The sequence below is a fragment of the Mustela putorius genome, unplaced genomic scaffold, assembly GCF_011764305.1.
Source record: "Mustela putorius furo isolate JIRA1106 unplaced genomic scaffold, ASM1176430v1.1 tig00000551_pilon_pilon_pilon, whole genome shotgun sequence".
NCBI lineage: Eukaryota > Metazoa > Chordata > Mammalia > Carnivora > Mustelidae > Mustela > Mustela putorius.
The window spans coordinates 3,661,903-3,685,949 of NW_025421412.1; the positions used below are offsets into that span (position 1 = coordinate 3,661,903).

The 24,047-nt window shown below is 40.1% G+C and overlaps 1 protein-coding gene across 3 annotated transcripts in view; it reads right to left on the reverse strand.

Moving 5' to 3' along the window:
• The window catches only part of MYO16 (myosin XVI), a 481,948-nt gene that overhangs the window by 270,596 nt on the left and 187,305 nt on the right, over nt 1-24,047 (reverse strand). For all 3 annotated transcript variants that reach the window (XM_045081327.1, XM_045081326.1, XM_045081325.1), the window contains exons 12-14: nt 20,912-20,977; nt 10,302-10,429; nt 4,190-4,295 (exon numbers count right to left, since the gene is read on the reverse strand). In XM_045081327.1, the coding sequence (XP_044937262.1) occupies nt 4,190-4,295; nt 10,302-10,429; nt 20,912-20,977 (300 nt within the window). The remainder of the gene's footprint in view (nt 1-4,189; nt 4,296-10,301; nt 10,430-20,911; nt 20,978-24,047) is intronic.

Genomic DNA, 24,047 nt, shown 5'->3' on the forward strand with positions numbered 1-24,047 from the left:
TTAAACAATTTAAATGGATCTGAATGGTGCTGAAAGCTGAAAGTCATCTGGGCCGGAATGAGTGAAAAGTCCCAGTTGTCTCTTCCCACAACACCTGGTTTTTATGTCCCAATAAACTTATCGCCATGGAAAGTCCCCAGCTTCTCCACCTTGAAATTCAAATTTGGGGATTGAAAACAACAGCCTTCTTCACTGATCTGTTTGGAAACTGTACAGAGGAGCAAAAGCCGTCTCCAGGGTGATGGAGTTCAAACACACTCAACTTGGAAGCCCACTGCACGGGCCGACTGCAAACGTCTGTAGACTTTTAGGGCAAGACAACTGAAGTACAAGATCAAGATTCAGGGACATGACAGCCGAGTGTCTCTTGATAACACGTGTGTGGCCTGCATGAAAGTACCACAGGTCATGTCTGGGGCTCAGAGCCTGGATCCCTCTGACTGTCCAGACCCCACCCAGATCTGGCTCTTCCCCGCCGCCCTCGTGGAGAGTGCTGCTTATGGTTCAGCAGGGATTAGCAATGGCCAACTTTACCCCAAACCCCTTCACTTTGTTCTCGTGCTCCCCATGCTCCAGGTAATAATCTTTAATTAAGTCATTGGAGGGAACCACAAGGAAAATTCTCTCTACTCCTCAACGTGCATGATTGTCTGCTGACGGCCACACCACGACACCCTTCTCTCTTCTTCAGAAACTGCTGATCAGAATAACCTCCAATGACTGCTTTTCTCTTGCAGTATCCTAAGACCCAGGGCAAAACTGCGTGGGCTAGACAGCCAGCATCCCCAGTGGAAATGTCCTGTGCATGTCTATCACGCATGTGGCCCCACGGGGAAGCATCGCATACCGTGGCTGCTGGCGTGGAGTCTCAGCGATGTTGCACCATTGGGTCTGGCTGAATGGCTTTCCTGGTCAGCTCACCCACTTCTCTCCTTTTGGGGGTCACCTGACAAAGCTTCCCCCGTCCCTGGGCATTGAACTTCACCATCAAGGATACTCTTATGCACTCATCTCCTTAATTAGACTTTTCTTTCGTGCAGGAAGTACAGGTGCATCTCCAGAATGTGCAGAATTTCACTAAACCCCTATGATGTTACCAAGATCTCCAGGCAATTCAGAAGTTTAGCCAACATTCGTATTTAATTCCCACACATATACTTGGGCATTGCCCTAGGATGAACTGGGTAATTTTCAGGAACACTTTGGACACCAAATGATACTCATGTGGATTGTAAATGAGAGAAAAACAGATAAAAAAAAAAAAAGAAAGAAAAAGCATAACTGATGTGAATTGAAGCCATAGTCAACCCTGGGCAATATTATTTCACAAGACCAGAAAATCACTTATTGTATGAATTATGAATAAAACAAACATAAGAATTGGAAATAGTTGTACTTGAAATTTGCATGGATATAATAGTATTGATTCCCAGGTGCTAACTGATTTGGAAGAGTTCCAACTGTCTAAAGAAATGCCACTTAGTCTGTGCTCACTTAAGCTGAACTGCAAAGCCATTTTACATAAAGCCATCTAGAATGCGGCTTAGAAATTACACAGCCTGCTCTTTCACAAAGGATGATGTTAATAAATGACTGCTTTAGTCTATAATTTACATTGGAGCCTACGGTTCCTTGTCAGTGTGATTAGGCCAAGAGATCCCATCATTCTATTAGTTAACCTGAGTCTATTTTATAGCCATGTTGTTCTATAAATTCCCTGATTCTTATGTGTCAGTAGTCAGTAGCTGACAATATCTGAACAAACATAATTTATGTTATTCCACCCAACTCGATGGAAATTGTTAAATTATTTTAAGCTGTGTGGTGGTAGAATCATGCGATTCTCAGTATATAGTTTGAACTTAGTAAATGGTTATGAATTAGTCATTAATGATCACATATGTCACCCGAGATATGCTGGAACTGATTTATGGAACATTCTTCACAAAGAGAAGAATCTCCAGCATCAGGCGTAAGTTTGGGAATCTAGAAGAGCAGATTAAAATTTTTAAGGACTTCTTTTTCAAAAGTAGAAAATATGAGGACATTACATTGATCTGTCGATTAAACAGAAGTCCCTCTCATTCCTAAATGAGGAATCACACACTAAAATGTCCGGAAGCATCCCTTGTGAACATCACCGTGGCAGAAATAACTCTGGCTTGCAGCTGCGGTCCAAAGGGCAGGGACAGAAAACCAAACACAAATAGCACAATTCTCTCAGGGTGATGGGTTTCTAGATCCTCAGCGTCTGAACGTTCAGGGAGCACCATTTGAGGGAATAATCTGAGCTAACAGCAACTGTTTCTACTCCAATGTCATCAGACACTTTCAAGTATCAAGTTGGTGAATGAAATGCAGGTGTCTTTCTGCAGATGTGTGTGCAGCAAGCTTTATGTAGGAGAGATTCTAGGGGGGCAAGGTGTGCACCTGCCCAGCCTCCCAGTGACACGCACACCGAGAGAGAGGGGCCGGTGCAATACGGCCGATGGTGTGTAACCTCACACGCACACAGCGGCATTTACAGGGTCCTGGTGTATCCACATTAAATTCATTTGATATTATTAAGGGAAATTGATTAATGTAACTCTGAATAAGTAACTGTACCTTAGGTGTGCCAGAAATACTTACAGATATCTTCCTCCTGCTCTCATTCATATGCTATATGCTACATAGAAACTGAGCCCCTACTATGCGGCGAGCATCTCTGAATTCAAGGGAAATGCACACAGCAGCCTCTTGGGTTGCTGGAAAAATGCAGGAGAAATGTGGGAGTCTGTGCATTCCACTCTGGTCATGTCTTAGGGGCACACTATGGGATGTCCAGGAAGGCTGTTGGGCAGGTGTCTACACGGTAAGAAGCTGATCAGGGGCTTAGGACAGGGTGTCAACACACAGAAGGGACCAAGTCCTGGGACCACTGAGCACACGGGAGGGCAGACTGTAGGACCCCACAGCCCCTCAAGTAATGGGGGACATGTAAGAGAATAATCATCACAGGTTATACTAGAGTTATTTCCTAGAAAACGATGAAACTGGAGGTTTAGCCCTGCACGTGGAGACTCCCGGAGCAGCACACTTTTGAGTTCTGATCATTTTCCTGATCGGTTATTGGTTGTCTCTGTGCTCGTACTCCCTAGGGTTCCCACTCCCGCGCACGCGCATGGCAGGATCCTTCGAGCAGCTCCCGCGCCCCTTCCGCCAGTCTGCGGCTAACGGAACTGACCGGAACCGCGTGAGAACAAGAGCCAAGCGCATGCAGGTGTGTCCTTGGGTAAAATCTCTGATTTTCTCTGACCTTTACCAGAGCTGCTCAGAGGCCTCTCTGGTTCCTCCTTGAATCTCGCTAATACTTTACTGGGTGAAGGAGGTCGATGAGAGGTCTTCATATAAAAGCAGGTGTTACCCAATATAACGAAATCAGTTCTAAGTGGGGTGATGGGAGTCAAAAGGCACAAAGTCCCAGTTACAAGACAGGAAAGTCCTGCAGACCTCACGCACACGTGACGACCACGGAGAGCAGCACCGCTCCCGATGTTTGAAAGCTGCTGAGCTAGCAAAACTTGAACGTTCTCAACACACACGCGCACACACACACACACACACACACACACAAGAATTTAATGATGTGTAGTGATGTATGCTAATTAAACTTACTGTGGTGATCATTTTGCAATCCACACACACAACCAATCACTGTGTTGCACACCTAAGACTAACACAACATTGTATGTCTAAAAAATCAATATTGGGGGTGAAGGTGTATTACCTGCCCATTAGTGTTAACATTTCCCGTTATCAATTCTTTTATATACGCTGACACTTTATTATCAGCTTTCTGTGATTCCCCCCCAAAGGGTACTTATCAGGCCACACCCCTCAGAGATAGTGACCACCAAAGTGGCCCTTTCCAGGCAAGCAACAACAAGCTCTAAGTCTATTACATGTTTTCAATCCAACTGTTCTGAGCAAATATAGGAAGAGTATGTTCAAATATTTGAAAACACGTACAAGAACATGAACCCTCACTTGAGCAGCATTAATTTGCCCCAATCTTCTTTTTTCCTTTCTTTCTGCAAACTTGGGCCAATTTATGGCCAAATCATGGTCTTATCATGATGTTCCCATTTATTGGGAAACTGCAGATTTTTTGGCTCAACGTATTCTCCAACCCAAACAAGAAACTTACATGTTTAAATTTGGAGTCCAACATGGGCCTGCGGGAGCCAGATCTGCAGGTGAGGTGTCTCATTATTTGTTTGCTGGCTTCAGACTTGCCGGATCCTCTTTCTCCACTAAAAGAAACCAGAGAGAGAAAACCCAAGTTTACTGTTTTAGAGAATGTAGTAAAAGATCCAATGGGCAGAGAGGATCCTCAGATACAAAGATGGTGAGGGAATGACTGGCCCTTTGATGCGTGTATGGTATCATCTAACTCTTCCCTTTGATTTGTTCATCCAAAATATAGTACACACGAGCTACGTCACATGCCCTGTGGTGTTCTAGATGCTGGGACGCTATATGAATTTAACCCCAACATCTTTAGATGCTGGAGCCTCATATCAGTGGGAGGCAAGTCTGCCATCCAATGTCTCACAGGGTAGAACCACATGTGTAGGTGAATTACAGCAGACAGAGGTCAAGCTGAAAAGAAAGACAATGACGACTTGTCCTCAGCTTTGTAAATGAAGGTAAGTGAGGTGGCCCCAGGGGATGGTCTCTACAGTGGGGATGCATGTCCTAGAGCTCCACCACATGACCTTGCTGAATCTTTCTGAGCCTTCCAGGAAAGACATTCCATCTTCCTCTGGAGACCCATGGGATCTTTCTATACTTCCCTTGTCTTCTCTCCAAAATGAACACAAAGCAAGCAGCTCCTGAAACTAAGTTGTTAAGATGGTCAGATGTGACCAGGCGAGTAAGGTGGATCCTCAGATGGCCAGCTGCCCCTTGAGGCTGCTGTCAGCCTGACGTTCTGCATGTCCAGAACAAACGGACCCTTGCCAAACTTGTTATTAATAATACTTTTCCTATTTCTCAGGCATGCTTCATAACTCATCAAATTCCTTTTTTAAAAGATTTTAATTTATTTATTTGAGAGAGAGAGAGAATGTGTGTGCGTGTGCAAGCAGGGGCAAGGCAGAGGGAGAGAGAGAATCTCAAGCAGGCTCCTTGCCAAGTGTGGAGCCTGATCTAGAGATCAACCATAGGAGCTGGAGACCGTGACCTAAGCCAAAACCAAGAGTCAGATGCTTAACCCACCGAGGCACCCAGGCCCCCATAACTCATCTAATTTCTATAAATGAACTATATTACATTTCTGACATCAGGCAATAGAAGATTAACATAAAAATTCAATATAGTAGTTATTGATTTAAAATGAGTACTTACTGTTTCCAGATAGAATGCTCATGAAAACCGTCTTTATTCAGGAAAAGAGTCTTTATTCAACTGAAAGCTTAAAAATTAAAAATCTGTATAAAGCTCTTTACTAGTGCTGACTTCTCAAGCTTCTCCCTGCATCTTTCGTACTAATGAATTTGCTTAAAGGATGTTTTTTGGAAAAGAAGAAGCTGAAATTTTCTTCTTTTATTCTAGCCTTCCCTTGTTAACAAACACTTCTATTCCCCTCATCCACGCTGACCATACATAGTTAAATGACGTTTTGGAACAACCACCTCGGGGCACAGGTGCCAGAGACCTGCACAGGAGAAGGAGCTCCTTTTCTGGGTTCAAAGACATTTGCTTTTAACCTTCTCATTTCAGAGATGAAACAATTTACCTCTTTCATGATGGAAATTTAACTTCTACATTTGTATTCACTGTTATAAATATTCTCTTACTTAGCAAAATAATTGGCTGTTTCACAAACCTTGTTGTTGTAGAGATTCTGTTCCCAGGGAACAACGTTCCCACAGGTGAAGAAGGAGTAGTGTGGCCAGAAGTGGAAGAAACCAGGGAAGATTTCCGCATGAGGTGGGGGGTAGACTGATTCTCAGAGAAGAGGTAGTGTGGAAGGCAGCCATTACTCAACCAGAAATTCTCCACCGGTACTATCCAAGCATGTATTGTGCAACCCGAAACAGCGAGTGAGTCTACAAGGTGGACAAGGCCAGCAGTCTGCAGACATGAAGACCGCAGACACCTATGAGGGAATGTGGCTGAGCTGCCTCCCCTTCCCCCACAACTGGGCTTACTCTATCACAACAAGTAGGAGTAGAGAAAATGATCATCAGTTCTCTCAGCTGGCTAAAATCCCATAGATTTTAACCATCTCATAAAATCCCCAAAATGGCCATATTCCATTTAAACTGAGTAAAATACAAGGAAATAAAAGAAAAAAATAATATGGGATAGGATAGGGTTGACCCTATAGATGATTAAATTAAAGCTAAAAGTCCTACACTTACGTGTTCAAGAAACATTCCTTGATCTGCAAATCCAGTCTGTGATTCCATTAGAATTGCTAGAGATTGTGGGTGGTGCCAATCAGGGGTCCATAAGAATTTTAAAGCTTACTTGAATAGCCTTGTTTGCTAAATCTGCACATGATAGAGGCAGAACCTGTACCGTGTATTTCACAAGTCACTTGTATGTTCAGCATATAACATTAATTTAGATTTGCTCCACATACTCTTTGGATAATGGATTTTTGTCACATGTGCTCTGACAATTAATTAAAACCATCCATCAGGGCCTTCAGAAAATTAAAGATAAGATAGATGATGGTGAACACCAAACTCTCAGTTATAACCCAGGATCAAGATCTGAACATTATGAAAAACTATTCCTCAAGATGAAGCCGAGTGTGCTAGTTGGTACCTACAATTATCAACAAATTGATTGAAAAATCAAACTGAATTTTTGAAAATAAGACTTAAAAAGCCTCACCCTAGTCCTAGGTTATAGGATGGCTATTCCAGGAATATTTGTGTTTTGAACCCCAAATCTGAAATTATCCTTTGTAAATGCTTTTTGTAAGATGTCATAGACTCTCTTGGGCCAGCTGGGTGGCTCAGCCAGTTAAGCATCCAGCTCTCGGTTTTGGCTCAGGTTATGATCTCAGGGTGGTGAGATGGAGCCTCACGTAGGTCTCTGCGCTCCCTGAGGCGTCTGCTCAAGAAAGACTGTCTTTCCCTCTCCCCAAGATTCTCCCTCCCACTCTCTCTCTCAAACAAATGAATCTTTTAAAAACACAATAGACTCTCAAAAATGATCTTTAAATCATGTATTTAGATGACTTCTAAATTTACTAATTTTAATGAATTAGTATAATAAGTGCAGAAAGACTTTATCTTAGGCAAGACAATCAAGGAGATAGAGAAGCCACATAAAAACATCAATCCTGAAAGAAGACAGAGAATGACTAAAATAGCAAGTCCTTGTGATCACAGATTGGCTCTTCATTTCTTGAAACCTGAACGAAGAAATCTTTTTTTTTTTTTTTTTAAGAGACACTGGTTGATACATAGCATTATTAGCCTTTAAAAATGTCCCAAAGAAATAATGCTTCTGTAGAATATTAACAGGTCCTACTGGAAAAACAATTCCATGAGCAAATTCATGTAGAAAGCACTGGGTTAGAGATCAACAGCTTTATTTACTGAAAGCACTTGCTAGATACTGTGAAATCTCTAACAGGCAGATTCCCAAAGGATACAATTCATTGGCAACTCAGAACTTCGCTATGGACCAATGTCTTTCAAAAGAATTCAGTGGATCACTTAGAATTTAGGAAAATCCACGGATATGTGGCCCTCATTTTAGGGAAGCATGGGGTGGGCGGGCTGCTGGAAACCTTGTGGGTGTGACTGCAGGGGTCTGGCCATGCACTAGTGGGTAAGCTTCAATCAGGCCCAGAAGCCAGCGATGGGGCTCCAATCCCACATACGGCATCCACTATGCCCTACACTAATGAATCACCATTCACCAGTTTACACTATTGGGCTCACATCCCAGATTCACTATTTACTAATGGGACACCCTAGACTAATGAGTTACTCCTCCTAATACACAGTCACCTGACAGTTAAGATCATGATATTAATAATAATTCATATCTTGGTTCTGCACAGCAAAGGAAACAGTCAACAAAACAAAGAGGCAACCGATGGAATGGGAGAAGATATCGTAAATGACACTACAAAGGGCTGACATCCAGGATTTATAAAGAACTCCTTAAACTCAACACACACAAAACAGATAATCATGTCAAAAAGTGCGCAGAAGACATGAACAGATACTTCTACAAAGAAGACATACAGATCACTAACAGACACATGAAAAAATGTTCATCATCACTAGCCATCAGGGAGATTCAAATCAAAACCACATTGAGATACCACCTTACACCAGTTACAATGGCCAAAATTAAGAAGACAGTAAATAACACGTGTTGGAGAGGAATTGGAGAAAGGGGAACCCTCTTACACTGTTGGTGGGAATGCAAGTTGGTGCAGCTACTTTGGAAAACAGTGTGGAGTTTCCTTAAGAAATTAAAAATAGAGATAGCCTATGACCCTGCAATTGCACTACTGGGTATTTACCCCAAAGATACAGATGTAGTGAAAAGAAGGGCCATCTGTACCCCAGTGTTCATAGCAGCAATGGCCGTGTCACCAAACTGTGGAAAGAACCAAGATGCCCTTCAACAGATGAATGGATAAGGAAGATGTGGTCCATATACACTATGGAGTATTATGCCTCCATCAGAAAGGATGAATATCCAACTTTTGTAGCAACTTGGACGGGACTGGAAGAGATCATGCTGAGTGAAATAAGTCAAGCAGAGAGAGTCAGTTATCATATGGTTTCACTTATTTGTAGAGCATAAGGAAAAACACAGAGGATATTGAGAGATGGAGAGGAGAAGTGAGTTGGGGGAAATCGGATGGGGAGATGAACCATGAGAGACTGTGGACTCTGAGAAACTAACTGAGGGTTTTGGAAGGGGACGTGGGGGATTGGGTGAGCCTGGTGGTGGGTACTAAGGAGGGCACGTATTGCATGGAGCACTGGGTGTGGTGCATAATCAATGAATTTTGGAACACACACACACACACACACATAATACGTATCTTGGAAGACTGCTAAAGCAATGGATAAGGGAATACATGGAAAGCTCCTTGTGAAGGGTCTGGCACTTACTAAGTTCTCAATAAACATCAGTTATTAATGACTACACTAGTATATATATACACCCCACAATCTCACAATTTTTAAAAAATGTTTCCCTTTTTGGTCAAAGTTAGACTAGACAATCAGACAGATAAGCAGATGAGAACACAGTTGCTTGATTCAAGAATGGTCGGGGCCACCATGCCCCCAGGGCCTCTCCTGTGGGGCTGGGGAGACTTCAGAACAAGGGTGAACACAACCATTTGTGTGTTATTTTGAAAACGAGAGCACGGGGTGTTTGCAAGCCATCCATCTGACCCTCTCTGGAACTTCTGATCACATTAGTAACTTAAAAGTGTATAAATAAGTGCTAACTTAAGTATTTAAATGTCTTTGGGTTCTATCCAGGTGTCCACATTTCCTCTTTCTCATCTCACTCTGATGAATTGGGCAAAGGTTCACTGATGCATTCAGCCACCAGCTGACACTACTTATTGTAACTTGGGCAAAACCTGAGGATTTACAGAAGCCCCCTCTGGTACAGGCTGCTCCTAATATGAAATGTAATTCTCAATGCAAGTCTTATTTTAATACCTAAATAGTACTTTAATCCTTTATCAATACATAATCTCACGTCACCTCCATGTCCTGCGCTTCTTGTGTGTGTGTATTTTCGCTTCCATGTAAATCATCATCCTGGGCATCTTGCTATTTAGGAGCTAATGTTTCCATGATATTTCAGTATGAAATACTTCCAGTGTATACTTGGTAAAAGATGAGTGTAGGTAAATAGCGAGAAGCGGGTGAGAAAACCCACAATTGCAGGGAAATCATCTATATTTTGGTCTGCACCACATCGTGGCGGCTGATCGCGGATGCCTTTCTTTCCCCATGATTCCTGAGGTTTGAAAGCCAAACCACTCTGGTCCCAAGTAGTAAATCTTCAAAATGAATTGAGTTTCAGGTTAAGTGTGTTGATATGGATTCCACCACACTTGGGGCTATTTCTAAGAACAGAGATGTTTCTCCTCGGTAACGAGTCAAATTACTTATTGGAAAGACACGTGGGACCACCAGGTGCTGAGGAAGTCAATGAACGTGAACCAAAGGAAAGGAGGAGAAACTCACAGCCAAGCCCCCAGCGCATCAGTGCAACATGGGAGGGAGGGCGAGGGGCGGGCTCACCTGAGAATGAAGCACTGGGGCCGCTGCTCCTGGAAAAGCTGGTGAAAGGCTCTCTCGGCGCAGGAGAAGATGTGAGGCGGCAAGGAGGAGCAGGGCTGCCCGGTGCTGCTGAGGTAGAGCTGAGACACCTGCCGGGCAGAGTGGGAGACAGACGTCATGAGAAGGTGGGGGCTTCTCCACCTCAGGACACAGCTGACTCACTCCCAAGATTCAAACGCCAGGGAAGCTCTAGATCTGAAACTCGTCTATAACTACAAAAGTTTGGGAAATTATGCCCTTTTCAGCAAGTTTTAAGCATTCACAAAGATAAAAGAGAGGCGGGTGTCTGATCTTTCATGACTTGGTTCGCAGGCTTGAAATTCTTCTGCTGTCCTTAAGCAGACCAGCTCACACACATCCAGTTCGATGGAACCTGTGAAGTAAGCTGAACCTGCGGGGAAGGGCATCACACTCAACGTCTCTCGGCAACATTTCATCTCAGTAACGTGAGCTAGAAGGGTAGAAAGCACTTGCCACTGAAACATGGAAGAACTTATAAACTTCTCAGAAAAACAAAAAATTTCAGGGACATAGTGACTTATGAGGATTGTCATGGTGCCAGTATGTTTAGTCCTTTTGAGTACCAGTAAATTCTGTTATTTTAGAAGAAACACAGAATGATACGGAGGTGTCTGAGTCATGAAGAAGTATCAGACAAACTTAATTTTTCTTTTACAAAGTAACTGGCCTGTCGCTTCAAGGCTGTTGAGAGTGGGAATCTCATCAGATGATGGAGGGAAATGTCCAGACAAGGTCAAAGTCTGCTCACCCTGTCATGGCGACCTGGGTCTTTGGCTCTGTGGGCATTACCGGGGCAACAGGAAAGACCTGAACGGGATGTCTGGACCAGATGATCAGAGTGCATCAGGAGGAATTTCCTGATTCCAGGAGTGGTACAGAGGTTTCACAGGGAATGAATGCCTTTGTTTGCAGGAAATGCACAACGCACGTATTCAAGGTTGATGGGACAGCGTGCCAGCAAATCATTTGAAAATGGTTGGAAAAGAAGTTGTTTGTGCTATTTATCTGCAAATTGTTCATATGTTTGAAGTCATTTAAAATCATCGGGGAAATATTTTTTTAATAGAATAAATGACCTACAGCTATAAAAAATGATTAGGTGAATCTCACAAACATAATATTGGGTGGCATCTGTTGGGACATGAGAGAACATTCTATAAGATTAAGTACAAAACCAGGTAAAACGAAGCTACACCGTAGAAGTCAGCTTGGTGGTATCTTGGTCAAGGTGCTGGTGATCACAGAGGGGCAAGAGCAGGGCTTCTGGAGTGCGGGAAATGTTCTGGATCTGAGGGCTTGTGAAAATCTATCCATCAGGGCACTTAGAAACCCATGTTCACTGTAGCTCAATAAAAACTCCAGAAAGCCCAAATCCACAAATTTCGTGGTTCTGGTGCAGATGCCAGAGAAGAGATCACGTGGACTAATTAGAGAATTCAACCCACGCCCACACATGGGTGTGGATTGGGTTACGGAAGGGGGATGTTGCATGCATTAGGCATTAAGAATGGGCTGATTTGTAAAGGAAAGGAACGCTGATCTCTCTCTCGTGCCAGGTGTGAAAATGAATTCCAGATGAACTTAAGTCTCAATATAAACAGCAAAGCATGAAACATTTACACAAGGTAACAGAAGAATACTCTCGTGATTTTGGAATAAGGAACTAGGGTTCCCAAACGCAAATTCTAATGGGAAGGATGAAGCTATATCAAAATCGTATATTTGACAGTTGGTGTTTGACCACAAAGATCATACACACAGTAATACAATAAAAACCAAAGACACAGAGGAGATTAAGCTGTGTCTTATAAACAACTCCTACAAATAAATAAGACTGGAAAGAAAATAGAAAATTAGACAAAAAAATACAAACAGAAAAGGATAACGAGTAAATAAGAGAAAAGAAGCAGAAACTCTCTGGTAACCAGGGAAATGCCATTTCAAACAGGAAGGTGACGTATAAAATACTGATAACATTATCAACGGCCTCATAATAATAGTCATGGTTTACACTGGCTGTGTGCTTGCTGCTGTTCTAAGCACTTGGTATCCATCCAATTCTCTTAGAAATCTATGACTTGGCTATGAGAATATCTTCCTTTTTAAGAGTGAGGAAATTAAAGCAAAGAAGTTAGTAATTGGTCAAAGGTCACATAGCTCATTAGTGGTGATGCTTGGTTTCAAAAGGCAGTTTTCTCCACCACTAGAAACACGCACCACACTGTAGAGAGTTAGTTGTTCAATCGCAACAGAGATTTGGTAACAACTTCTAAACGTAAGGGGGGCTTGACCAGGAATCTCCCTGAAGAAACTCTCGGACCTTCACAAAAAGCACACATGAAATGGTTCTTAGCACTCTTTGCAAGAGCAGAAAACATGCCAATGTAGGGTTTAATGGATGAATATAATGGATTGTGTTTTAATACGATAAAATACTATAGGACATTTAGAATACATTTTTGAGAACTGAAACCATCAACATAAAAAAGCACAAAGGCTAATGAAGATTTGTTTTGTAAAAGGACATAGTTAATAAATCTGAATGTATCAGCAATATATCTGAGTGAATTAATATGGAAATATAATAGTATTTGCAGGAATTTTCTGTACATGTACAGTTGTCCCTCTCCTGCCTTTACCATATGGTCTATGTTCCAGGACCCCCAGGGGTTGCCTGAAACCACAGAGAGTGCCAAACCCTATATACATTGTGTTTTTCTATATATACCTAACTATGATAAAGTTTAATTTATAAGTTGGGCATAGTAAGAGAATACCAATGATAACTAGTAATGAAAAAGAACACTTACAACAATATACTGTAGTAAGTTTTACAGGTGTGGTCTGTCTTTCTCAAAATACATTATTTATTTATTTATTTATTTATTTATTTTAAAGATGTTATTTATTATATCATGACCTGAGCCAAAGGCAGGCTCAAAATACCTCTTTGTCCTGTATACACCCTCTTCTTGGGGTGACGGAAGATGATCAAGTGCAGTGAGTGACGCAGACACGTGACACAGCGTCAGGCTACTACCGACCTTCCGATGCTATGTCAGAAGTAGGATCAGTCCCGCGGTGACCCTGACCGCAGTGGGACGACCATATGTGCCTATGTATAGTGAACGTATAAAAGGTTGGACGAATGGCCCCTGGGGGGCTCAGTCAGTTAAGCACCTGCCTTTGGCTCAGCTCATGATCTCCAGGTCCTGGGATCGAGTCCCACATTGGGCTCCCTGCTCAGCAGGGAGTCTTCTCCCTTCCCTCTGCCTCTTTCCCTGCACATGCATGCTCTCTCTCTCAAATAATTAAACAAATAAAATCTTTTTTTTAAAAAGTGACTGGATGAAAGGATAATAGTTTCGGGAGAGTGGTTGTCATTGCTTATGAAAAGGAATCTGCCTGTGTTCATAGCATACCACACAAACTAATCTAAGACACCATATAATTAAAACAAAGCTTTATTTTCTGTTCTATGCAGGAAACAAATGTTGCAATTGAAGTAGGACGTGAAGTGTTCTTAGCACATCATTATAGCCGTGTCCCAATCTCAGGAGTGTTTGCGAGCAAACAGGACTTCCTTATTTGAAATAGTTCTCAGATTTTTGTATTTTTTAATTATTCTAGAATTTAAAATGGATATCAAAAGAATGAATAATAGTGATGTATACATTGTAACTCATAAACCAACCAGGAAGTTCTAGCCCAGCTCTATTTTCTTGCAGGACAAATTTCTGTTCCTTTTGAATACTTGCACTAACACTATCTCACGTCCCAAGCCCAACATGGTCTTAATCAAATTTTAACAGAATGCTTTTACGATCCATCTGTAAAATCCTGCAGAGAATTTCACTAGATGTTACAAACAAGGAGAGACAGAAGACAGCCAGGAGCATGTGTGACTCCTACTCCGTTTCTTCACATCCTCGGGGTCACATCTACTTTTAAGACCAAGTTTTACTGGACATTGGACATATAAGGGATCTTGGGTATCGATGTTTTCTCATGATAATCAAACTAACACTTCTCAGATCCCTTCTCTTAAGTCCTCTCCTTTCCACATGGTGTCAGACTTTCTGTTGTAGAATATTCCATTGCTATAACCTGGTAATACTTGACTCGATTACCAGGTAACACCTCGTAATAGTTGGTAATTCTGCTAAACGTCAATACTTAGCTTCATAAGGGGTATAAATACAAAACAGTCATTTTTAATATAACAGTGCATTTAATTAAGATAGTAATCAATTCTACTTAATTATTTCTATTGAAGCTTGAAGATTTTCACTTAGGCAGTTTCAGTCTTCTGACAAGCCATGTAACGTTCAGATTGGTTATCCTCACCACCGTCATTTTCATTATTAATATTATTGCACGTTCTCACGGGTCCAGCAACTACCATCAGCGACCAGCATCCCGATCCCACACTCCTTCTCTCTCCCCTTCACCTTATTCTCTCCCCATCTGCATCATCTGGGAATAAGATTCTGGTCACTGGTAATTTTAAGTGCTTGATTGGAACTCATGGGCGAGATGACATCACATCAACCTCATTCATGGGCACCTCCTTTTGCCCCTAGGCTGGACTCTCTGCTTCTAATGAATAAGGATTAGTTTTTCATTGTTTGTTTGTTTGTTTTGTTTTTATGAATCACCTCTCTGTACTTTCATGCAGGCACCTCTCGGTAAACTGCTGGGAGCTGGCAGAATCCTACCTTGTTCTGAATTCTGAAGCCAACCACGCTGTTCCACAATGGATGAGGGGGCTCCCCAGCCCTCCAGGTCCCCTAACCTGTGGAACCTCCCTGACATTAAGAGGTGGTTGGCTTCATGCTATGGTAAAAATACGTCCCTTTACTTGCCTGATTGGATTACTTACTTATTATCTATATAACTATCCATATAGAGGACATATTCTGGAAAAAAAAAAAAAAACTTGTGCTTTTGTTTGTTTGTTTGTTTTACAAAGAATCACGTACAATAATAAACAAAATTGCCTCTGGGCTCTACGTTTGTGATGCTGAGAGGAGCTTATCACACATCTGCTCTGAGGTTACATGACCTCGTTTTAAATTTTGTCCCTCCCACTCACAGAAGATTTTAGAAAATTTGTCAATTCTACTGAAGGCTTGGTGTTTTCACCTCCAAAGTGGAAATAATAATTCTTATACTGATTGCATTGCCTTTTGTAAGTAGATGTGATGACAGACGCGGAACTCTTTGCAGCAGACCTACCACGTGAGGAGCCCCAGACAACGCCAGGTCTTCCTTGAGCCCCACTCGTCCAGGGGTACAACGCCCCGCTCAGCCATGCAGCTGCGTGCCACACCAGACGTGCAGTGGGAATGTTAGGAGACCAAGAGCAAGCGGGGTCTGACATTTAATGAAGCCCTAAGCCTGACACCCTACACTAGATGCCATTTCACACAGTAGGAGAGCTTAATCTCACCACCAATGGAGGGCACGGGTTCTGAGCATTTCTGTGTCCTTGTGTACTCATAAATATGATCTTGAGAAATTATCTCCAGGTCTTTTATCTGGAATGGCATCATTATTTTGCACACTGAGATTTCTAAGTGATACATCTTTGGTTTGTGAAATCCATAGTAAAGGGAACAGTGAGAAATATCTGAGACCAGTCTGACATGGATGTTTGAGGGCCCATGCATACCTATGGCTGATGTGTCCATTCTCATGACATTCACGTGTTCACTGGTTTCCACAATGGCACAAACACCAAGATGTTTATCTTTTCTAATTACTACCTCAACAGTGCATTACACCTGTTTTTGTTTGTTTGTTTTTGTTTGTTTGTTTGTTTTAAGGATTTTACCTATTTAACAGAGAGAGAGTGTGCCCCTTTACCTGGGGGATTGGGGGAAGAAAGGGACCCAGAGTGCGAGGCTCCATTCCAGGATCCTAGGATTAAGACCTGTGCCAAAGTCCACTCAACCAACCGAGCCAGCCAGCTATCCCTAGACCCGGCTCTACTGGCAGCCGCCTGCCCTGTCACTGTGGTCTCCCCATCTCTCTTCCCTTCCTCTCCCCCGGCCTCTTTCCCTACCCTCTTCCTCCGCCTCCTTCAGTGCTTTCTATTATTTTTCTACCTCATTCTTAAACTTGGTGTGACTCCTAGAAATCTTCTAAAATGAAATATCTATGTGAATCACTCCTGATTTTGCATCCAAGGGAGAACTTCAACATTTCAATTTAACCTCCAAAAACTGTACATTCACCTGAACCTGTTTTTTCCTCATCAATTTTTCTTTTCTTCTCTTTTTTCTTATAGATTCTCCTAGACTCACAGAATCAAAACCTGTATCTTCAAGGGATGCCTTTTCTCTTATTTGTTCCTCAAATGAAATTCTCTGAGGTTCTTAGTGTCCTTTCAGAAACTCACTCAACTTCTGCCCACTACCACCAGAGTCCCCATACTAGGCTTACTCTTGAATTATTTCAGTGCCTACTAATTATTCTTCCTGCCTAAATGTCTCTTCTTCTCAAACTGATGGCAAAAGACTTATAAACACTATTTGTATTGAACTTGTTTGTTTCCAGTGAGTCTTTATTTTCTAAAATTAAAACTCAAACTCTCTTAACTTAGCTTTAAAGTGTAGATCCAAACCAGATTTTCAATTCTTTAACATTTTGAACTTCTTGCTCTTATAAGATTAGTCTGTGCCTTCTTCTAATGATCCTATATTTTTGGTCCCCATAGTTTGACTCTAGACAATTCTTTAAAGTATACTTCCTCTCCCCTTACCAAATCTTATTCATTCCTTAGGATTTGCAACAATCCCATTGTTTTTCCAAGTAATGCCTTCTCAACTTGGGAAGACCTCCTTCCCTCCAACATTCTGACTTGTCAATTAATAGTGTATATTCTCAATACAGGTATCTTACTGTCCTCATCGACAAGGGAAATCTGATTATGCATTATCTCTAGAATATCAGTGCAGTTTTTAAGGATGAGGAGAAGCTTACTTAGCATCCCCAAATACCTAACATCCTTAATACCTAACATAACATACTGTGTTTAATGGACTCAATAAATGTTTCTTGGTTTGCTGAAGCATTCGTGTTCCTGATCATAACCCTGCTTCTTTTGCAAAGCCTATTCAGAAAGATCTGGCTACTTTTCTCTTTTCTCCTTCTCCCCTACCCCTTACATGTTTAAAATAAGCAAAGTCACTCACCTTCAACATAAATGGGGGGCACAACAGTGCACCCCGCCCTGCTGGTTATACTTCATTTACATCTGTCTGCTTTCTGGCCCCCTGGGTGCCACTCCCCCCAATGACTGTTCGCCTCACATCAACATTGCTTTCGGCTATGGACCACCTCTGGGAGAGGGCTGCTTCCTGCCATGTGTTTGTATTAGTCTCAAAATGCAGTTCAACGTAGAGGCTCTGCATCCATGATTAATGGCCTCCCATGAAATGAATGTTATGCAAAGCTTAACATAACACAGTTAATGGTAATAAAGTTAAAGTGAGCTACAGATGATGTTCCTGGATTTGTTTTTCAACATGAAACACAGAAGTCATTCTCCTGGTCTACATAATCTTTATAGATATAATCATATTCAGTGTTTCAGTTTCTTCTTTTATTTAACTAATGAGGGAAGAAACTAAACTATCTGAACAGAATTTGTTATTTAAGATAATAAGCATAAACTTGATTACATAATTTCTCAGCATAAAAATAAGTGAAAATTTCTCTTGCATGTCCATAGGACAGCAAGATAACTTGATGTGGTTCAGTATGCAAGTAACTGACATAAAATCACAAGGTACTAAGGATGCTATAGGGGATGCTCACCCAATGTCTATAATATATTACATGTTACTACTTGTAGACCAGGAAAGTGCAAACTATTTGATTCTGCAAAATGGAAGTGAATTCCAAAACACCAAACACAGTAAAATCTCATTATGACCTATTAAAAGTGGGCAGTTTTGTTGTAAGCTTTTTATCAGTGCATTATTTTAGCCAAATATATTTATTTTCCTGTTACATTCCATGCCAGAACCCACTGGAATTGATGGATATAAAGGATGATACGTATAGGATGTATGTCGCATTCACTATTTTAAGTTTTAATGAACCCTTCATGCAAAAATCTCATTGCATCATGTTTTATTCCTACATTAATAAGGAAATATGTCTCTTAATATCTCTCCTTTTCTCCATTAACAAGTATTCCTGAAAGACCTGCAAATACAACATGTTGCTTGAAGCCAGAAAACTATTCCACTACTGATAGCCTAAAAATGAAGAAACCAGAAAATCAGTTTTTTCCACTTGAAATAGAATATAACATGACAAGTAATATTGTACTAAAAGAATTCATTATGTTATATTTTCCTTAATCCTCATAATTTGACTGCTAGATCTATAGAAGCATTTATATAATAGCTATATATGTATATATTTTATGCAATATCTAAAATTGGCTTTTGTCTCAACATAAGATTCTTTTTGACTCTATGACCCAATGTAATACCATAGATAGAAGCCAAAAACAACACAATAATAGGCAGTTTGAAATAGCAGGAGTTCTCTCTCTTTCTATTGCTGTCTCTCTTAAATTGAAGAATAATGAACTTGGAAAGCATCAAAGATGCAGAAAGCTCAGGCACCTGGGTGGCTCAGTCAGTTAAGTCTCTGCCTTCCACTCAGGTCACGATCTCAGGGTCCTGGGATGGAGTCCCGCATCAGGGTCCCTGCTCATCAAGGAACCTGCTTCTCCCTCTCCCTCTGCCTCTCCCCTCTGCTCATGCTTTCTCTTGCTATTGCTCTCTCTCTCAAATAAATAAATAAAATCTTTTTTAAAAAGATGCAGAAAACTGTGGTTAAAGCAAAATTAAAAGTCCCAAATACTTATTTATACAAGGCAGAAAATTGGCAATATAACTATATAATTTAAATGATTATCAAATGAAACTCCAAGAACTTAGAAAGGAGACAATAAAAAGAAAAAGCAGAGATCAAACACATAGAGAATAAATACATAGTAGAAAAAAATTAGGTGAGGAAATGTTTTCTTGGAAAAGATTAATACAATCTAGAAATTCCTAGCAAATTGATTCTAAAAAGTCAGAGAAGGCATACATGACCAACATTGGGAATGGAAAGAAATCACTCGAAATTCTACAAACATTAAAAAAATAAATAGGACTCATGAATAATTATATGCCCCAAACTTTGGAAGAACAGAATCCTTGTAAAACAAAACTATTAAGAACTGACATAAAGGGGCACCTGGGTGGCTCAGTGGGTTAAAGCCTCTCTGCCTTCAGCTCAGGTCATGATCTCAGAGTCCTGGGATCGAGCCCCGCATCAGGCTCTCTGCTCAGCGGGGAGCCTGCTTCCCTTCCTCTCTCTCTGCCTGCCTCTCTGCCTACTTGTGATCTCTGTCTGTCAAATAAATAGATAAAATATTAAAAAAAAAAAAAAAGAACTGACATAAAAAGAAGTAAAAATACAAACAGTGCATGCCTATTTCATCATCACAGGTCAGGCTGCACTCCTCTGATAGAACTCCTGCGATGACTGCCGGTGACTGCTCTTGTGCTGCCCCAACAGGTGACCACACACTCAGGTGGCCTAAGACTAAGGCTGGGATCAGCCCGAGTGGAGTGAGGACACCTGGCAAAGTGCAGCAGTTTTAAAACAACAGTTCAAGTGACTTTGGCGAGGACTGTGGCTAGGACAGTGAGTGGGGCACTCTGTCTCAGGGGAGGTTTCTTAAGAATTCTTCATTGATTCCTTGGGAGCTTAAAGCAGGTGTTCTCTCTCCCTTTCCCTCCAACCTCTCTCCTGCCGCCTTTCCCTCCAACACCTAAGAGCATGTCCCTCTTCAGGAACACATGCCTGCTCCCCTTGCCTCTTTGTCATGCTCCTGCTCCCTATTAAGGATTCTGCTTTCACTGGAACCAGCTTGTGCTCACACAAAAAAAAAAAAAAAAAAAAAAAAAGAGAGAGCTGCACAATGATGTTTCTTGATCGACTACTACTTGAAAATTATGTCGTGTTTTCAGTTATCTGGAATAATTTTCCAAAAGAAATTTCTCTTTTAATTTTGGGAGTCTCATCATTGAAAGTGGAAAGTCATTTGGAAAAATGCATAAAATTCTATATTGTCCTTTCTCATTTTCATTGTTTTAACTTCATAAAACGATTCTGAAAGAAGTGATGATGTTGAAATAAGGACTGTAAGCTGCCTGATCTTGAATTAGTCAAGAAGGTATGGAAAGTAGAGTCATGTATTGTTTAATTTTAGAAGTTTGTCTAGTAACTACAATTGGAGTAAAATGACACATTATAAGTGCAAAGGCATTTTTGATAAGATCACATTCTTTTCCATTTTTGTCTCAGAACAAATGAAAGTCATTATTATGCAAATATCAATTTAGAATTTTCTGAGAAGTTTGACTTTACTTATTGTTTTGGGCTTTCTTCTGAACCGATCATTTGATGCGGATAGGTATGTCTGGTGAGCATCATTCCACATTTTTAAATGATATTTTAAATTTCATACTCACCATTGTGGAATAAATTGGAAGCTCTTTGAATGGGTTGACAAGCAAGAGGATATCTCCAATAAAAGTCTGTTAAAAGAAAAGGATAGAAATAGTTGGGGGACTCTATAAAGAGAACACTTAAAATTAAAAGTGATATAACTTTAAAATCACTGTACATAATATAGAAAATAAATAAAGGCCATACTTCAACATTTTGTGAGCTATTTTAAAAGTTTGTAAATAAAGTTTGTAAATAAAGAAATAGAAAAGTCAAATTGAAATAAAGTAAAACATATATGCTTGATTCATTAAACATGTAACAAGTGAAATGATAGGATTCTAAGAAAGCTTTTCTTAAAGGGGTTTTGTGAGAATCAGACTGAATAAAAAATATAAAATTAAAACATGTGGCAAAATATACTGAAGGAAATAAATGTGGTAATGAGTTCTATGCTGCTACAGAAGATGCACAATTGAAAAATGAATAAAAAACAGGAAGCAAATAAAAATACTTTCTAATATAAAAAAGGACAAGGAATGAGATATAAAAGCACAAAAAAACAGATGGAATAAATAGAAATCAAGGATTAAATAATAGATTTAAATTCCCCCAAATCAGAAATTACATCAAATGTAAAGCTACTAAATGTTCTTAAGGATGAAGATTATAAACTAGATTGAAGTACTCTCTCTAGATTAAGAAAATCTGCAAGTGAAGGGTAAAGCAGGGTACACCTGCAAACAATAAGAACAGAACAAATGTGGTTTAGCAACACTCAATTCACACACACACAATAAAAGGGATATAAATGAGCATTTCACAATGATAAAATATTAAATCAACCAGGAAGATATAGCATTTAAAATTTCTATGAGACTAAAATCAAGCACAAAATATATGAAGCAAAAACAGCTGTAAGGAGAAAGATTAATTCACAATGACAGAGGGAATTTTAAACAATTTTTTTCTTAGTAACTCATGGAATAAGCAGATACAATTTTGAAATAAATAATTACCAAGTGATTCATTGACTCATATACAACACTGTTACCAAACAATTGCAGAATATACATTCTTTGAAATTGAACACAGCTCAGTTTCATTACATGTAAAGGACATGAACCACATAGGGTAGGATCTCTGATCATGCCAGAATTATAATAATGGATATCTAGAAAATCACCAAATGTTTGGGAATTCTATGATGCATCTGCAAATAACCTATGAGCCAAAAAATGAGCTGCAATGCAAAAGAGAAGATATTTTGATTATAACATATCCTAATTTGTGAGATGCAACCAAAGATATACTTAGTATAGAAATGATTATCTGATATGCTATTTATAATGTTAAAAAAGAAGGAAGGCTGGTAATTATGATCTAAGTATACTTTTTGAAGAGCTCATCAAATTACATCAAAATATAAAGAAATAAAATCAGTATAACAGCAGAAATTAATGGACTAGAAACGAAAGTCAAAAGGTGGTCTTTTGAATAGTGTAATAAAATGTTGAGTACCCTAACAAGATTGAGAAAACAAGACAAAATGTGCAAACTACATATCCTAAATATGACATTGCTACAGACAACACAGACATGAAAACAGCTGAAGAGATACTGGGAATCCCATTTTAGCCATGATGGATATTTAGATAATGTGGACGACAACCAACACAATAAGATACAGAACATCTGACTACTTTTTTTTCTGTAAAAGAAATTTTGAATCTATGTCTAAAAACCTTTCCACAAAGAAAATTTAAACTTCACTGGTGAATTCTTCCCAACATTCATGAACAAAAAAGCAAAATGAGCAAATATACATTGCTCCAGAAAATAACAGTAGAGAAAACACCAAAGTAGTGTATTGAAAGAAAGGAAGATTACAGGCACTTCTCTTCCATAAAGTACATGCAAAAACCCTGACAAACTATTGACAAATTAAATCCAGTAATACATTCAACAGATAATCTGCTTCAACCAGCTCGGATTTGTTCTAGTAACATAAGGTTGGCTTCATATTAGTAAGTCAACTCTTGTAATTTATAATACTAAAAAGTGAAGGAAAAAAGCCATATGATCATCTCAAAATAGACTCAACAGTCAAAAAACTTTTCATAGCATTCAGTGCTTACTAATTAAAAATAATAATTTTGAAAACTATAAATATAAAGAACTGCCTCAATCTAATGAAATTTAACCACACCTATGGCAGAGCTACTGCGAACAACTTGTTTAATGATAAAACATCGAAAGCTCTTCCCTGAGATCCAAAATGAGACAGGGATGACTATTTTAGCTTATTGTTACCTCCCATCATCTTTTTATTTTAAAGATTTTATTTATTTATTTGACAGAGATCACAAGTATGCAGAGAGGCAGGCAGAGAGAGAGAGAGAGGAGGAAGCAGGCTCCCTGATGAGCAGAGAGCCCGATGTGGGACTCGATCCCAGGACCCTGAGATCATGACCTGAGCCGAAGGCAGCGGCTTAACCACTGAGCCACCCAGGCGCCCCCATCATCTTTTTATTAAGAGGGCCATCCCGTGAAATAAAACAAGAGTAAGGAAACTGTCAAGATTTAAGACAAAAATAAAAGTCATTATATACTATATGCGGTATACGCAGAGCATCCAAAAGAATCTCCATTTAAATTAATATTTACATATGAACTTAGTAAATTGGGCAGAAAAAACATGAATTTCCCAATGAAACTATATCCCTATATTTGCAATACACCATAAAAAAATGAAATTTGCTTGTTATTTTCAGTAAGAAAATAACATTTCTTATAGCGTCAGAGTTTGAAAGAGGCCTAGAAACAGATCTAATATAAAAGGTCAAGACTTCTACACCGAAAATTTTTAAATGTCCCAGAGAAAGGAGGGATATTAACCCTCCATGATATATAGAGGACTTCTCTAGATCAAGATTTATTATCTGCTTTAGTGATTAAGATAGCTCAGTACTGGTTTAGGCACAAACGAATCCATACAACAGAAGACAGACCCACTTGCCAGGGTCATCTGGTCACCAACCACAGAAACGCCATGGCAATGCAGCAGTGGGAGTCTACACGGGGAAACATTAAGACCAAGGTCTGTGGTGGGAGTGTATCCACTATGAGAAAGTGTTTCATTGTATTTACTCAGGCTGG